We start from the raw sequence: 18,208 nt of genomic DNA on the forward strand, positions 1-18,208 counted from the left end.
CTTTTCTCTGTAATAATAAAACAGTATCTTGTACTTCATCCCAACTAAGATATAATTAATCCTTATTGGAAGAAAAAACAGCCTATTGGGTTTGTCTATCTATCTATCTATCTATCTATCTATCTATCTATCTATCTATCTATCTATCTATCTATCATCTATCTATCTACTGTATCTATCTATCTATCTATCTATCTATCTATCTATCTATCTATCTATCTATCTATCTATCATCTATCTATCTATCTATCTATCTATCTATCTATCTATCTATCTATCTATCTATCATCTATTTAACTATCAAATATTTATCATATATTTATTATATATCAATCATCTATTTATCTATCTGTCATCTATAATCTATCTAGCAAAGAGAGGCCCAACTTCATATTAATCCCCTTGAGTTGGGAATGAGATGTTGGACCGGACAGCATCTAGCTGAAATATCTATTTATTTATAGAAACTTTGCTGCCCGTGTACAGATGCAATTCCTTCATGGCTACCTTTCTTCACTCTTACATTAACTTCAATTATGGTGTAGACAGTTATATACTAAGAGGTACAGTCTTGCACAGGTCCAATTGGAAGGACCTGAGCTTGACCCAAACTTGCTGACCTCTAACCTCAGACTAGAAGTGACGTCACTCCGTGGCCCATTCATCCGGAAAGGTACAAAAAAAATTGTCCTTGCAGCACCAGTGAGGGCGGGAGGGACCAGTTCTGCACATTTGCCGAGTATCCACGAAAAACCCGCGGGCTACCCACATGGTCAGGGAATCAGGGATATTCTATGCACAACCCGAGGGTATTCCTCGGGTGCCCGACCCGGTGCAGGACCCTACTAAGAGGCATTGCTGTTGGGCTTCAGTTTTTATTTTTATTGTTTTTTTATTTAACATCTTTCCAGTCTGTCATTTGAGCACCTATTTTCTATAGTTTACCTAGCAACCAGGCAGTAGTTTCAATGAGGGCCTGAATAATAAAAGAAAGTAATAATAACATTGAAATTAGTTTTTTTTTTTTACTGCTGGGGTCAGTGACTCCCATTTGAAAGTAGGAAAGAGAAAAAAGAAGAAGACAAATAAATAAAAAATCTATTAAAAAAAGAAGTCTGAGTAGGATATTCTATAACGTACTTAAAGCTAACGTAAAAGTGAAGTACCCCTAAAGGCTAGTGCTCTTGTGTATTCTGTGTGGTGTCTTTATTAATAAATATCAGTGCATCTAGTTATATTTTGCACAAAACGTTCCCAAATTAACACCTCCTTACCAGTAAATCTGACACAGGCAGTGACCGAGTTTTATGGTCTCTCTTTAAACAAACTCCTGGTTACACTGTGTAGGAGAGGGGAGTAGAAAGGGTAAAACCCTAGACTCCTGATCCCTCCTCCCCCAAGATGATGTTGGGTCGCTCAATTGAAGTTAATCTAACGAACTGCTCTAAATCCTCTGCTGCAGAAGAATCTCTTAGAGTTATGTAATAATAGGTGCCAAGTTTGCTACAGGTCTAATCATCCACAGTAACCAATCAGCAGGAAGCATTCGCTGGTCACCTGTTTTAAGGCAAACATCTTATTGGTTGCTATGGGTTACTGCACCTGGGCAGATTTTGTGCCTTATATTACATATAATATACCACTAGTAGAGATTTAGCAACACCTAAAAATTAATTGTTAGAGGATTTCTGAAAGGGAAACTAGTCGAATATCGCCGCTAACCGAAAGAAAGTAGATGAGCAGCTTAAGGCTCTTCAGTCACAAGAGGCCTGCCGAAGGTAACTGGGATTTGTACTCTTACTTCTAATAGGATCTCTCCAGCTCAGGCTGTCATCCCATCAAGCTAAACGTCTCTGTTGCCCACTCTCAAGCAATCTGAATTCAATTAGGCTAATTGGGAAACAAGTAAAGAAGGATTGCATTAATATAGCTTTGCTTCGTGAAACTATAAAACCGTCCTCGGGAAGCCGCACAATATAATGGAATTTACGACTTTCGTTTACTCTTTTTAATAAAATCCAACTATATCTCTCTCTCTAATTTTGTAAGGCGGTTACCCCCCCCCCCCATATAATGCTTATATGATGCACCATAATGTTAATGTAACAAGTTGTCCATGTCTCATCTCCAGGTGACTCAATATAACCACAGGGAGTGCACCTATGTATGGTGCAATGAGCAGCTGAAAACAAGGGGTGAGGCATTTTCCTAGCAATCAGGTACAAATTACAGAGATAAAATATCAACCTGTTCTTTCCTTTAGCAAATGTTTTAGGGTCAAGCTCCCACTTTGCAGTCAGGTCCCAAGGCCATCACAGATGCTTGAGGTTCAAAGTCCCAGAGCCCCTAGTTTAGTGGATCCCAAACTGTGGTGCTGGCCTCTCATGAAGGAGCCCAAACTAAATGCCAGAGAGATGGAGAGATTTGAGAAGAATGCACATTTTCTCCAGCAGATACTCTTGAAAACCAAATAAGAGTGAAATTTGGGGGGGAACATATATTTGTGGTCTTAGATATTCTTGGAATTGTGACTGAATGATCTACACAGAGATGTCTGGGGAGTAAAACCTAAAAAAAAGTAAGAAAAAGTAAGAAAAAAGAAGACACTGCCTTTAGTGGCTCCAGGCCTAGAACAATCCTCATCCTTTCGCTATTGGCGAAAACCTATATCATTTGGCAATAACTATATCTAATTGCTGTGAGACTGGGCAAACATTGTCAGGTTCTTTGGTGAGACTCAAGAGACTCGGTCGAGAGCTTCTAGAGACTTTAAAGGATTATGCATCTGTATTTTCTGTAACCTTAGGAAGCCTTCTGAGAACCCCTGGTCTTTTCATATGTTCTCCAGGTGCCTTGGTTGTAGGAAAGGGTGAGAACTTGCCACAGGTGAGAACCTTACCTCAGACAAGAATGGAAGTGGTGGTGGAATAGGAATCGAGAGAGGGCAGGTAAAGTGGGCAGCAGACACCAATATGGCCTGAGGTGTCTCTGTATGAATTCATATTACCTGCATGGTAAAGCAATTCTGTTTAAACATTTGATCAAGGGTAAAAAAAATGACCAAGTCTACTTTGGTTTATTATTTAATTCATTGTCCAGTGCCTTTTAATCAATTCATTTACTATCAAATGGACATGTCCCTGACAGATTTTAATTAGGCCTACGGTGTCAGGGGATTAATCCAGGGGTATAGGCCTAATAAAGTCTTGCTGGGAGTGTTAATCTACAGTGGGCTCCTATGTTAACCTATCACCAGTCACTGACCTACTTAAATCTAAAGGCCCCATATACTGACCGGTAAAAGCTGCTGACAGACCGAGTCGGCAGCTTATTGGCCTGTGTGTGGGGCCATCCGATGGGCATCCCCGATCAATATCTGGCCGAAAGTTGGCCAGATGCTGATCGGGCAGGGTAAAAAATCCCGTTGGATCGCAGCCGCATTTGTTTGTCTCGCCTCCATTATGATCCGAATGGGGCCCAACGATCGGATCAGCCCGATATCGCCCACCTCAATGTGGGCATATCGGGGAGAGATCCACCTCGTTTGGCGGATCTCACTATGTATGGCCACCTTAAGGATGCGTGTGTTTTAGTGTGTGTTTGAGTGTGAGTGTGAGTGCAAGAGCTTCAGTATATTAGTGTGTAGGAATGTGTCAGAGTTTAGAAGGGAGTATATAGGAGTTAAGGGCCCCATACACAGGCAGATATAAGCTGCTGACAGATTAAGTTGGCAGTTTATTGGCCAGTGTATGGGGCCCTCTGACGGGCTTCCCTGATCGATATCTGACCAAAAATCAGGCAGATGTTGATCAGACAGGTTTAAAAATCCAGTTGAATCAAGAAATGCATTGGTTCGTTAGGGCAGTTCTTGATCTGACTGTCTGTATTCTCCTCGTTGTGATCCGATCATTGGGCCCTAGGGCCCAAGATCGGATCAGCCCAATATTGCCCACCTCAAGGTGGGCATATTGGGGAGAGATCCACTCATTTGGCGACCTTGCCAAACGAGCGGATCTCCATATGGATGGCCAGCTTTAGTGTAATTTAAGGTATGAAGATCCAAATTACAGAAAGACCCCTAATCCGAAAACCCTAAGTCTCGAGGATTCTGGATAACAGGTCCCATGCCTGCACTCAGGCCCGGACTGGCAATCTGTGGGTTCTGGCAAATGCCAGAGGGGCTGCTGTATGGTTCAATAGAAAATTACCATATAGTGGGCTGGTAGGGGGATGTTTGGGCTGGTAGAGGGCTGTTTGGGCCTCTGTGTACTTGGAATGGCAGGGCCTATTTTGACTCCCAGTCCAGGCCTGCACTGCTGTATTTGGAAGACGTAGCTCTTTGGGTGTCTCCAAGAACACATGGGCAGCCTAGGAAGCCATAATTTAACCCTGTGCGTAACGGCACACATTAGTGCAAGAGACAAGAAAGTAGAAAACGAATCAATATTCTGCTCACAAACTCCAAACAGTTGTCAAGTGTAAACATATTTCACACTTACATAGGGTTAAACAAACAGAGACGGTGAAGCTCATTATTCTCCATTTACTGTTTTAGGGAAAAAGATTTAAAAAAAAAAAAAAAGTACCATCTCCTATAATGTGGCTGCTTCAGTGTGTACAAACGTTAGTCACCCTGGAATTATATTTATCTAGCATCTGGTACAACTGCAGCCTACAGACAGTGAGTGCAACAGTCTTGAAGAAAGTTATAGCTGGACTGCCCAGGACACTTTGACTAAATCCTAGAGCTCTTCTTTGTGTAATTCTCAACGTAACCATTCATTTTACTCGTAAGTTAATCAATTTGTTTTTTTAATCACCTCCATAAAATCACCCAGGATGTTGGTATTGTCAGAAGATAATGTCACATCATTAGGGAGCATTGTCATTCAAAATCCAGCCTACAAGCAGCCAAGCACATTCACTTTATGAAGACACGAACATGTAGATTATCTACTAACAATGGGCCCCTGGCTGAGAGCACTGAGGGCCATCAAGAGCCAAGACAATAGAATTTATTTGGTTCTTAAACCCAGCACAAAAGACACCAAAATGTGTTCTGACATATCCGTGGCTTTACTACCCCTTTGGATATAAATTTCTCTTTTTAAAAAAAAAAAAAAAAAAAAAAAAAGGGGGAATAAAGGGCATCCTTACCTTATGCCAAGTAGCAAAATTCTAGAAAATGGAGTTATAAATTTAGAACAGATTTAAGTGATGGAGTTTGCAAAAAAAATCTATAAAAACTGAGATTTGAATCAGGTGCCAATCCATCTGCTTATTCATAATTAAAGTTCTGTAAAAACAAGATCTGCGCTAAACCTTCTGCTGTCTGTCCTAGTACACCATATGCCTTAGGGGGAGCTGGCAACTCATGTCTTTGCCTGAATTTCATACACTGATTGTGATCATTTAATCCTGACTGTGCCTGTAATCTTGGAATAATATAAATCTATATAAAAAAAAAAAGTTATATTTTTAAATTCGTTTTTTTTAAAATTAGAAAATATTCAACTATATTCAGAAAAATTTAAAAAACTGAAAAAATACTTTTTTCTCCTCTAAAAATAATATCAGAGAGCTTGGATAAAACTATTAATGTGGTGGTAGAAATTGCAAGGTTGAATTCTATTCTCATTTTTTTATTTTTAAACCATGACTATTATTTCAGCAAGTGATTATTTCAATATTTTAAATTAATTTGTAACTTTGGCATTAGGGCAATAACATTCTGAAAATACATGCAGCTGGTGACACTAATATTCAGCAGCTGTTACAAGCTAAACATTTTACAACATTGTTACAGGTAGGGGATCTGTTATCTGCAAACCCATTATCCAGAAATAATTACGGGATCACCACAGACTCCATTTTATCCAAATAATCCAAGTATTTCAAAATTGTCTCCTTTTTCTCTAAAAAGCTTGTGCTTATTCCCAACTAAGATATAATTAATCCTTATTGGAAGCAAAACCAGCCTATTGGGTTTATTTAAAGATTTTTAGTAGATTTAAGGTGTGAAAATCCAAATTACATAAAGCTCTGTTATCCGGAAAACCACAGGTCCCAAGCATTCTTGATAACAGGGGTTCGTATCTGCAATATTGAATTTGTTTTAAAATCCATATTTATCCTGATTGGGGAAAACGTTTTCTTAAAAAACAAGAGTTTTCATAAAAACTTTCAGCAATAGTATCCTAGCTGTGGAAGCTTTGAAATATTTGTGCTAAAAAAAAAATTAATAAAATAAAAAAAGGTATAAACCCAATAAAACAAATTTCACAAATCTGCCTCTAACAGCAAAGTGCCTAAGCTTAATACATACGTAGATACATACGCCTGAAGTGCATGAAATTTAATGTAATGGGTCAAGTACAAAGGTAGAGAAGCAGAAAATGGTTTCAGGGTAACACAATATTTATATTTCTGTGCCCTGTGATTGTGCTTAAATAATGGGCTTTTCAGAGTAATTGGAACCATAACATTTTTTAATTAAATTCCCAAGTATAATTATCAGGGCATTGTCTATGGCTGCCTTGTATTAGTAGGTAATGCATACGTGAGTCTGTTGGGGGTAGCTTGTTTTCAATAAATACATAAAATAAACAGTAGTTGGGGCTTTTAATCCCAAGGGCTAGATGAATAAAAGAAATAGCGCTCCAATACATTCATTCAGAGAAGTAGGAAATGTTACTTTGGGGAGGGGCAAAGGACATCATCTCATGAAGGTAGTGTCTCCAACTAGACAAAACCTGATGGTGCAAAGATAATGTGGCATCTCTGGGTAGCACAGCAGGGGTAACTGAAAGACACAAAGGACACAGGCCAGGAATTGCTTTAAAAGTCCTCAGGAAGCAGAGGCTGTGTCATTCCTCCCAGATAGGTCACAAGGAACTGATCCTCTGTTGTTCAAGGGCAGACTGTCAGCCAGAAAGTAACCAGAAGGATCTGCTACTCAGAGGCAGCTTAGAGGAATCAGCCTTTCTTAGGAAGATTTGCAGCCTGCTCTGGCTCTGTTGTTGCGGAATATACCATCCTGCCCCTGCAGTTTAGCCTTGTAGAGATTTGTTAAGCTCTTTTTTTCTGCTAGGGGGGAAAAAAACCTGTACTTTTGAAGAGCAGAAGCATCGATTTGGAAGTATTTTTCTTTGAAATAACACTGTTGAAAAACGGAGCACGTGAACTACTGATCAGATAAAGAACTTTTCTTGGAAATAATCACCGTGATTGAAAAACCTCAAGGGTCATCAATGCACCTGCACAGTCCTCCCCTGATGGCTGATGGAAGCTTCTCTCTGTCCGGACATCTGCTCAGGAGCCCAGGAGGTAACCCGTCGAGGCTGCACAGTATAGAGGCCATCTTAGGGTTTGCCAAAGAGGATAGTGTCCTGGGCTCATTTCAGTCTGAGGTCAGTCCAAGAAATGCCAAAGAGGTGGACAAGAGGAGCTCTAGACATTGTCTCCACAAAATGACAGAAGAGATTCATCCCCAACAGGAACATTTAGAAGATGGCCAGACTGGTGGCTATGGAGGTAAGGTTTTTGTCCATGTTTATCTTAAACATTTACTCATAGCTTTTAGAAAGACTATCCCACAATAATAGTCATCACCAACACCATTGTCTTCAAAACGACCCATCTACCTAATATAAACCATCTTTTGCACCTGTCCCTAGCCAAGTTCTTTTATGAAGTCTAACTTATAGGCATGAACCTAATAACATTTTTATGAACTTTCCCATTCCTCTAGATCCATATTCAGCAAAGACCTCAAGCGAGTGCCTGAGCCCAGGCTTGTCCACCTCAAACAGTGACAATAAACTCTCTGACGATGAACAACAGCCCAAGAAGAAACACAGGAGGAACCGGACAACATTCACAACTTACCAACTGCACGAGCTGGAGAGGGCATTCGAGAAGTCCCACTACCCTGACGTGTACAGCAGAGAAGAGCTGGCTATGAAAGTCAATTTGCCTGAAGTCAGGGTGCAGGTGAGTCATTGTTCCAAATTTTTTTTGATGCTTATAATTTATTAAATAGCAACTACCCCTTTTAGCAGCAGCCACAAATCAAAAGGCTTTTCGTTCTGCTAATCCAATTACAAGAATTATTATAGATTCCCTCAAGTGCATTGAATGAGACTTTTTAATGTGGATTGAAAAATGATATAAGATTATCTAGGGACATATTTATCAGAGACAGAAGACACTTCTCCATAAAACAACTACAATATAGTCTTCCAACACATGTATCCCTTGAGTAGTTTTCTTTAAGGGCAAGTCAACCCCAAAATAAAAATTTGTCTAATAAAAGAAAACACAATTCTAAAGAAATTTCCAATACACATTAAAATTTTTCTCAAAATCAATCGCTTTTGAAAGCAGCATTTGCTTTACTACTGGTTGTTACTTTTTCAACAATGTTTCAAAAGTCTTCCCCAGAAAAGGCAAGCCTTGTCTTACATTGTATCAACAGTCTGAGCCACCAAAGCAGAAAATAGAAATAGACAAACACTGCGTTCAACAGTAATACATATACAAATAACTTAAACACCATAGAACATTTGTAATGAATGTATATTGCAAAGTTGCTCAGAATTATGTTTTCTGTTATTAGGCAAAAACGTATTTTGGCGCTGACTTGCCCTTTAAATGTGAATAAAAATGCTACCATTCTATTTATTTATTTTTTTAATTTAGCAGCCAACAGATGTTTCATACCAAATAAAAAAAATTTAAAAAATTAAAAATACTTTTTTATTTAATTGTTTAATGCACAAAATATGTATAGGAAAAGAATAGGCAAATAATAATGATATTAGTAGAATGGTTACTACAATTCCAACTTTAATGTTTTTTATATTTTATTTTTTTAAGGCCTGTGTTCTTTACATTTATAATTTTAGAGATAATTATAGATAAAAAGATGATCGATTTACAGTACATTTCATTTACAAAATAATGTTGGGAGAATAAAATTAAAAACATTAAAGACTTTGGAAAGTTCTACAACTCTGACGTCTGTCGTTAGTGTGACACATACTAAGGGTTTGATTCAGAATGGGTGGGTTGTGAGTCTCAAAACGTTATCCAGGATTGTTGGACTGGACGTCACTGAAGTTCAGAGCAAAGTAGGAAATTCTACTGTGGGAATAGTTCCAGGCATCACATGTCTCATATAATCCCTGTCCTGCTCTTTGCCGACTTCTTTTATTCTGTAAGTGGGACACACAAATTACATTTTTCATGTACTAGTAAAACAAATAATATAGCTAACATTAAGTTCATAACCTCTACACTATAAAAAAATTACTGACCAAATCATTTATAAAGACTACCCCCCAATTTCATCCAGTATTGTAATTGTTGTGACTGCATGTTGCTTTTATTACTGATATTTAAAGGAATTTTTAACAAATTAAAAACATTTTTAAAGCAATTTGAAGACTTCTACATGTTTCATTATCTGCTATTTTTCTTTTTATTATTGTTATTGTTATTATTATTACTGTTCTTATTATTTTTTATTATTATTTGATAGCAATAAAATGACAATATCGGTCTTTATTATCCATGTATGTAATAACATTTGCTCATTACCGATACCGATAGATAGATAGATAGATAGATAGATAGATAGATAGATAGATAGATAGATAGATAGACATAAATAGATAGACAGATAAGATGATAGATAGATAGATAGATAGATAGATAGACATAAATAGATAGACAGATAAGATGATAGATAGATAGATAGATAGATAGATAGATAGATAGATAGATAGATAGATAGATACAGACAGACAGACAGACAGACAGACAGATAGATAGATAGATAGATAGATAGATAGATAGATAGATAGAAGCGACAGAATAACTAATAAAGTTGCCTATATTTATTAATAGAGGGTTTTTACAGCAATAGTGAATGGCCTTGCAATCTTTATGGAAAGTAAAATTTTGTAGGAACATGCACCACTGAGATTCGGTGATGTAGTGTTGTAGAAAAAATTCAATTTAGGGCAGAGAGACACACGTTCAGATTCGGAGAGATTAGTCGCCCTGCAACAAATCTCCTCTTGCGACTAATCTCCCCGAACTGCTTTCCTGACGGTTACATAGTTACATAGTGAGTTACATAGTTAACAAATCTCCTCTTCTTCAACTAATCTCCCCGAACTGCCTTCCCCTGCCTTCCCGCCAGCTAGAATGAAAATCGTCAGCGGGAAGTTGCCTCACAAGGAAACTTCCGGCGACTTCGGAAAACGAATGGCTCCTATTGCCATCCCGCCGGCGATTTTCATTCTAGCTGGCGGGAAGGCAGGGGAAGGCAGTTCGGGGAGATTAGTTGAAGAAGAGGAGATTTGTTGCTAATAATAATAATAAGATACTTAATTGGTAATATAGAATATCATTAAAATGTGTTTTAATTACGTATTAAAAGTACATTAAAACCCTAAGACCCCTGTAAGAGGAGTCCCTCCCTCCTATGACACAAACGATTATATTGCAAAGTAATATCTAAAACAAAGTTATGTTTTTTATCTTTAAGGTATGGTTTCAGAACAGGAGAGCCAAATGGAGGAGGCAAGAGAAACTAGAGGTGACCTCCATGAAACTTCAAGATTCCCCGATGCTTTCATTTAACCGGTCTCCTCAACCTTCTGCCATGAGTGCCCTCAGCAGTAGTCTTCCTCTGGACTCCTGGCTCACCCCACCGTTATCCAATAGCACAGCCCTGCAGAGTTTACCAGGGTTCGTCACCACACCGACAAGCCTTCCAGGCAGTTACACCCCACCGCCATTTATAAACCCTGCATCCATGGGTCATGCTCTCCAACCTTTAGGAGCCATGGGTCCACCTCCTCCTTACCAGTGTGGGGCCAACTTTGTAGACAAGTATCCACTGGAAGAAATAGACCCCAGAAATAACAGCATAGCCTCTCTGAGGATGAAAGCAAAGGAACACATCCAGTCTTTCGGCAAGCCTTGGCAAACCATATGAATACGGCACAGATCAGCCACCATGCCCTGGGAGGACATTCTAACAAATCAGTGGACTTCATAGGGGAGACACTTTTTCTCTAAACATGAACATTATGGGCCAATTTCCTAGAATGTTCTGGCTTTAATACTGTGGAGTTTGCCAGTGTTTTTGACAGCACAAACCACACGATTGGACTAACGTATTATCTCATGTATACAAATGTAAATTATAGGTATAAGTATTTACTAGGAGATTTAAAGACTCAATAACAATTTTCCAGTTATTTTTTTTTATATTTATTTACAAACTTGAAACTAGGTCTCTGTGACTATCTCTAGGTCAGGGGTCCCCAAACTTTTTTTTAACTGTGAGCCACATTCAAATCTAAATAAAGTTGGAGATCAACACAAGGGTGTAAAATATTCCTAGGGGGGCTGTGATTGGTATTTGGTAGCCTCTATGTGGACTGGCAGCCTATAGGAGACTCTGTTTGTCAAGACACCTGGTTTTATGCACCAAAACTTGCCTCCAAGCCTGGAATTCAAAAATAATCACCTGCTTTGAGGCCACTGGGAGCAACAGCCAAGGGGTCGGGGAGCAACATGTTACTCACAAGCCACTGGTTGGGGATCACTGGTCTAGGTGTTTACATCTGACAAACAGAGCTTTTCTTTAGGGGTGCAATTAGGGAAAAAAATGACAGAAACCTTTGCATGGTGGGAGGACAGAACAGAGCAGCAGTTATTGGAAGGGGAAGCGGCATGTGATGAGCATATTAGGGCAAGACGAGGACCAGAGAACAAACCTCATACTTTATATAAATAATGGGGCCCAGCTTTCCCAAAATCCCTGCCATTACTTGAGACAGCCTTGCTGCCATGAGGAGATGCCAATCAACAACAGCTGCAGGTCCCCATGGTCACATTTTTATAGTTCCGGATATTTCATTTCTATTTACCCCAGGGTATTTGCTAATTTTCTCCGAGAGAAGATACTGTATTTCACTATAACTTCTGATTTATTCTATCAAATAAATCGTATCGTAGGGTAATATCATATAGTGTATCACTTCTGATTTGTGCTTTCTCTGTAACTTGGCATCGGATGCACCGTTTCTTTTATCTAATTCAAGGCTGTTGCTAGGGTGATGCAGTCAGGAGCAACCAACCCCCAGTCTCACAGTCTATACGGCTCAGGGAGATCACTGGAGCTCAGTGTTACCCCCAGAATGAGGAGGAGAAAAGGAATTGTAAATGTGGAATGATAAGACGGTGGCAGGTGCGGTGGAGACTGGGGGATAGATTTAAAGGTATTGGGCAACGGAGTTTTATCATCGATGGAAATAAAAAACTCAAGTGTTTCCTATTTTGTGACATTGAATAATTTCATTTTGGACTATACTGACTTTTCAAGTACAGGTATGGGATCTGTTATCCAGGAACCCGTTATCCTGAAAGCTCCGAATTACGGAAAGGCCGTGTCCCACAGACTACATTTTATCCAAAAACAGTCCCTTGTACTTGATCCCAACTAAGATATAATTAATCCTTATTGGAGGCAAAACCAGCCTATTGGGTTTATTTAGGGGGTTATTTAAAGGGATACTGTCATGGGAAAAAAAAATTTTTCAAAATGAATCAGTTAATAGTGCTGCTCCAGCAGAATTCTGCACTGAAATCCATTTCTCAAAAGAGCAAACAGATTTTTTTATATTCAATTTTGAAATCTGGCATGGGGCTAGACATTTTGTCAATTTCCCAGCTGCCCCATGTCATGTGACTTGTGCCTGCACTTCAGGAGAGAAATGCTTTCTGGCAGGCTGCTGTTTTTCCTTCTCAATGTAACTGAATGTGTCTCAGTGGGACATGGGTTTTTACTATTGAGTGTTGTTCTTAGATCTACCAGGCAGCTGTTATCTTGTGTTAGGGAGCTGCTATCTGGTTACCTTCCCATTGTTCTGTTGTTAGGCTGCTGGGGGGGGGAAGGGAGGGGGTGATATCACTCCAACTTGCAGTACAGCAGTAAAGAGTGATTGAAGTTTATCAGAGCACAAGTCACATGACATGGGGCAGCTGGGAAATTGACAAAATGTCTAGCCCCATGTGAGATTTCAAAATTGAATATACAAAATTCTGTTTGCTCTTTTGAGAAATGGATTTCAGTGCAGAATTCTGCTGGAACAGCACTATTAACTGATTCATTTTGAAAAAAAATTTTTTCCCCATGACAGTATCCCTTTAACAAAGTCCGAAATTATCTCAATATTTTTTGCTACAAACTCTTTTTACACGTATTTATTATTCAATTTTCCCGAAAATTTGCTTTGTGGGAAAAAATCTGATTTTCATGATTTTTCTGACTTTTTCATCCGATTTTCAAGATTTTTCCGTAATTTGCACCCGCACATCAAAAAATCATTCTGGATTACAAGTCCCATACCTGTACCAAAATATTTTGTTTTCTTTGATTCCCTGTAAATTCCACAAATTTGCCTCCCCCCGACCCTTTCCTTGGAACTATGCGCCAATGGGTATTCACTTAACCATAGAACAACACCGAGCCATTACAGCACCGAAATCCTGTGTAGAAAATATATTTTAGAAAACTTGTACAGAAGAAAATAAAAGATTTTTTACTGAAAACTTTTAACAATCTTGTTTTCCTTTCAAGAAATTCGCAATATTTTGAAATTTACAATAAAAATTGAATAGGGTGACATTTCTTCTTGATTCTGCATCTGAATAACTAAAAATGTTCCTGTTTTTTGTAAAATGTAAAAAAAAATTTGGAAAGAAGAAAAAACTGAATAGCAAAGGCTCTGAAAAAAAGATAAGCAATTGAAAATAAGAAAATCATTAGCAGTTCTTTTGGGTAAGTGACCCTGACAACCAGATTATTAGTTAATTATTAGTTGCAGGCTGGAAACATGCAGAATCATTTAAAATCCATACAAAATAATTATTAAAGGGACAGTTCACCTTTAAGTTAACTTTTAGTATGTTATAAAATGGGTAATTCCAAGCAACTTTTCAATTGGTCTTCATTATTTTTTTGTACAGTTTTTTTTAATTATTTGCCTTATTTCTTCCTTTGACTCTTTCCAGCTTTCAAACAGGCGACCCCATCTAAAAACCAATGTTTTTTTAAGGCTACAAATGTATTGTTATTGCTACTTTTTATTACTCATCTTTCTAACCAGGCTTCTTCTATTCATATTCCAGTCTCTTATTCAAATCATTGGTTGCTATGGTAATTTGGACCCTAGCAACCAAATTGCTGACATTTCAATCTGGAGAGCTGCTGAATAAAAAACGAAATAACTCAAAAATCACAAATAATAAAAAATGCAAACTAATTGTAAAGTGTCTCAGAATATCACTCTCTACAACCTACTCAAAGTTAATTTAAAGGTGAACGACCCCTTTAAGAACCAATGAATATGTTGCTTTTTGATATACTAAAAAAGGCAAACTTCCCCTTTAAGTTAGTCCTATTATGGTTATTTCTCTTAAACCTGTGTTTTAATATACGTGAGTGGGGGGTAATCCAAACTTGTCATGAGAAGGATCCACATCGCCCTCCAGTGGCCAAAATATCATGTTAAATATCATGTTAAACTGTGGAATGCTTACATAACATGGCAAAGAAATATTCTTTGAAATAAGAATCTCTTGGTCATGCCCTTTTAAGGATACAAAGCTACAGCTATACGTTTCTAAATTCATGAAGATTTAAGATCATAAACCAAACGCTTTGCCTCTTGCATTCAGTTGGCCATAATTACCAGTGCAAAACTCAAGCAAAGATTTGTATATGAAATTAAAAATATTCCATAGACCCCACCCTATTGTTTATGTTACAGTTTCTCGTGGTTTTACACTTAATACATCTCGAATTTTTAGCTTTTTAAAAAAAAAAAAACACAAGTTTTTAGAGAAAAAAATTTAGAATAGAATTCGATTTGAATTAGTACATGGGCCCCTAAATGTTGTAGCAAAATAGTAAGCCTTTATGACCCTTCATCCTATAGGATAAGTAGTAACTGACACTTTAGCAATAAGTGCCAGGTTTAAGCTTTACGGCACAAAGTCGCCAATCATCAGAAAACCCTGCTGCAATAAAAATTCTGTATCATGACTGACGAGTCTTCTGGTGGCCACAAAGTGCCATGTTTGAGAAAACCAAATGGTACGCAAAGCCTCCTGTTCTCAGGTGTTGTTATGCAAACGGCATGGTTTTGTTCACTCTGCCTGTCAAGAGATTTGCTTCTCGGCCATATTGGTGTGAATGTCTTCTTTGGTCTGAATGTGACTCAGTTGCCACCAAGGTCAGCCTGTTGTTTTCTCATTGGTCACTAAACCCATTGCTGTCTGAGAAATAGAGAAAGAGAGAGAAGCGTTCCCTAATGCCTTGAGAGTACAGGAAGCACAAAAAGGAAAGAGTGGAGCTAATGCAGGAAGGGAAATCGTTACTCCTATTCTTCTTCACAGTTTTGCCCCCCATTTAGCTCTCCTGTAGTGATGGGCGAAATATTCTGCAGGCTCGAATTTCCCACGCTAAGCACAAGATATTACTAATATTTTTATTTTCTTGTTCCTCGTGAAGAGCCAAGGTCATTACAGATCTGCAATGGAACACAGTCACGGGAGGTTCTTTCAATACCAACCACTGACATGATGAGACGGTCAGACTAATATACACGGCGAGCTTTACAATACTCAACGTCAGTTTATGTGCACACACTCATTATTTTAGCATGATGACCCCTCACCAGCCAATTTTCTCATTTTTGAGAAATTTGGTAGTAGAAAAGGATCGGGGGTAACCAAAAGTGAGTGGGATTACACTGAATCTAGATTTCTTTATATCTTGGAAATTCCTGACTTAAAGTGATACTGACACATTCCTATAAAAATGTGTGACTGAAACAACTCAGGAAGAAGATTTAAGGGCTGGGACACACTGGGCGATTTGGGGAGATTTAGTCGCCTGGCGAGTAATCGCCGCGACTTTCCACGACCAATCTTCCCCGAATGCCTCCCCTCGCTCTACGCCTGGCTAAAATGAAAAATCGCCTGCGCTAATCACACGCGGCGATTCGTTTTCCGAAGTCGCCCGAAGTTTCCTCGTGAGGCAACTTCGGGCGACTTCGGAAAACGAATCGCCGTGTGTGATTAGCGCCGGCGACTTTTCATTTTATCCAGGCGCAGAGTGAGGGGAGGCATTCGGGGAGAAAAGTCGCTGCGATTAGTCGCCAGGCGACTAAATCTCCCCAAATCGCCCATTGTGTCCCAGCCCTAATGGTGTTGGAGGGTCGCCGGGCTGGAGGTGGCTTTGGGGGCTTATATTTCTCGTGCAGCTTCTTTTCACTGACACGTTCCTAATTTTATAGGAATGTGTCAGTATCACTTTAAAATAGGGATGCACTGAATCCAGGATTCGGTTAGGGATTCTGCCAGGATTTAGCCGTTTTCTGCAGGATTTGGATTCGGCGAATTCTTCTGCCAGGCCGAACCAAATTTGCATATGCAAATTACGAGTGGGGAGGAGAATCGTGTGACTTTTCATCACAAAAAAAGGAAGTAAAAAATGTTTTCCCCTTCCCACCCCTAATTTGAATATGCAAATTAGGATTCAGATTCGGTTCGGTATTCGGACGAATCTTTCACAAAGGATTCGGGGGTTCTGTCGAATCCAAAATAGTGGGTTTGGTGCATCCCTACTTTAAAGGAGTCCTTTAAATTAACTTTTAGTATGATGTAGAGAGTAATATTCTGAGACAATTTGCAATTGGTTTTCATTTTATATTAATTGTGGTTTTTGATTTATTTAGCTTTTTATTTTATTTTTTATTTAGCTCTCTAGTTTGCAATTTCACCAATCCGGTTGCTAGGGTCCCCATACTTCCCAACTTCCCGTTTTTCACGGGACAGTCCAGTTCTTCACAGCTCAACCTGCAGTCCTGGATTGTTACTGAAATTTCCTGACTTTCTCTTTGATCTCCTGCACTGAACATCCAGAAAAAGATACAAAGTTTCTAAAACGGAGGCTGAGAGCCCAGAATGGCAGGTGCACTTAGATACGTGTGTAACAAATTAAGATAAGCAAAGAAACAATTGTAAAAAATGTAAGATACGCAGGTCTCTTGGGGAAACTGTGATTTGCAGTTGAAAGGGCAATTCACCTTCATTAGCAAAACTGTAATAACACATAAAAAACCACAGAAAATTTCCTTTAGGGTTCAATATATATTTCCTGGCTCTTCCTCTTCTGACCAAGGTGGATGTCTGCTGGGAAGCCTGGGAACAAACGCCCATAGCAAAGAGTTCTGTCCTAAATGGGCAATCCCTTTAAAAACCTCTGACATCACATTTCTGACGGATGGTTAAATATGTCAAAGAAAACTGAGTTTTTCAATTCGGCATTTTCATTTCCCACGGCTGAGTTTCCTTGGCATACGGCATGCACTCAAACACGCCATCACAAATTTAGACACAGCGAGCACCGGTTGCACATGAACAAACCCGAAATATGCCAAAAGCTTTTAGAATCAAAAGAAAATTTTTAAAAAAAAGTTCATAAACACTGCATTGTTTTTAGTAAAAAAAAAACAAAAAACAAACACAGGTCATTTTATATTTCATTATCTCTGTTACCATATTTAACGGGGAAGAGAAGTTTAAGAACCATTCAAATGAAACACCCCCTTATTTTCAGCGAGCTGAGCACTTAACGCACTCTGCAAATTGTGGCAATTAACGTTTCTCATTAGGGAGCAGAGAAGTGCGGCCATTGTGCTCGGAGCTGGTTCACTGAAGCCTGGGAGACCTTTCCTTTCAGCATTTCCCACTCATTGTGTGGAAACAAAGCCCCGTCTCTAATTATATTTTCACAATCTGTGCTTAGCTTGAAAAGCCCTGTCTGAAGCAGGAACGTCAACTTTGTTTCAAGACCTTTTCCACTTGCCAGACCAATTTGGAAACATTCACAGCTCACAAACTCTCCAGATGAGTTGGTCCAGCTCATAATAATATGGGGGAAAGCATTCCATGGCATAGTTCTAGATTCCAAAGTCTTGGGGTGGATAGAACACTGGGAAGGTGGTTCAATTAAATTTAGAAAACAATGATAATGGTTTCTAGTAATAATTCGCAGAGAGGATTAATCTGCAACCTTCAATATTTTGATGGTGGACAAAGGTCTAAATCTACTAAATAA

General features: G+C 38.8%; 1 protein-coding gene across 1 annotated transcript; it reads left to right on the forward strand.

Annotated features, from left to right (window-relative positions):
* Positions 1-6,922: 6,922 nt before the first annotated feature.
* Positions 6,923-11,400, forward strand: rax.L (retina and anterior neural fold homeobox L homeolog). Its single transcript, NM_001088220.1, is given in 3 exon segments — positions 6,923-7,533; positions 7,751-7,992; positions 10,556-11,400. Coding segments are annotated over 3 exon segments (978 nt in total). The 5' UTR covers positions 6,923-7,250; the 3' UTR covers positions 11,009-11,400.
* Positions 11,401-18,208: the final 6,808 nt, after the last annotated feature.

The sequence above is a fragment of the Xenopus laevis genome, chromosome 1L (assembly GCF_017654675.1).
Source record: "Xenopus laevis strain J_2021 chromosome 1L, Xenopus_laevis_v10.1, whole genome shotgun sequence".
Classification (NCBI taxonomy): domain Eukaryota; kingdom Metazoa; phylum Chordata; class Amphibia; order Anura; family Pipidae; genus Xenopus; species Xenopus laevis.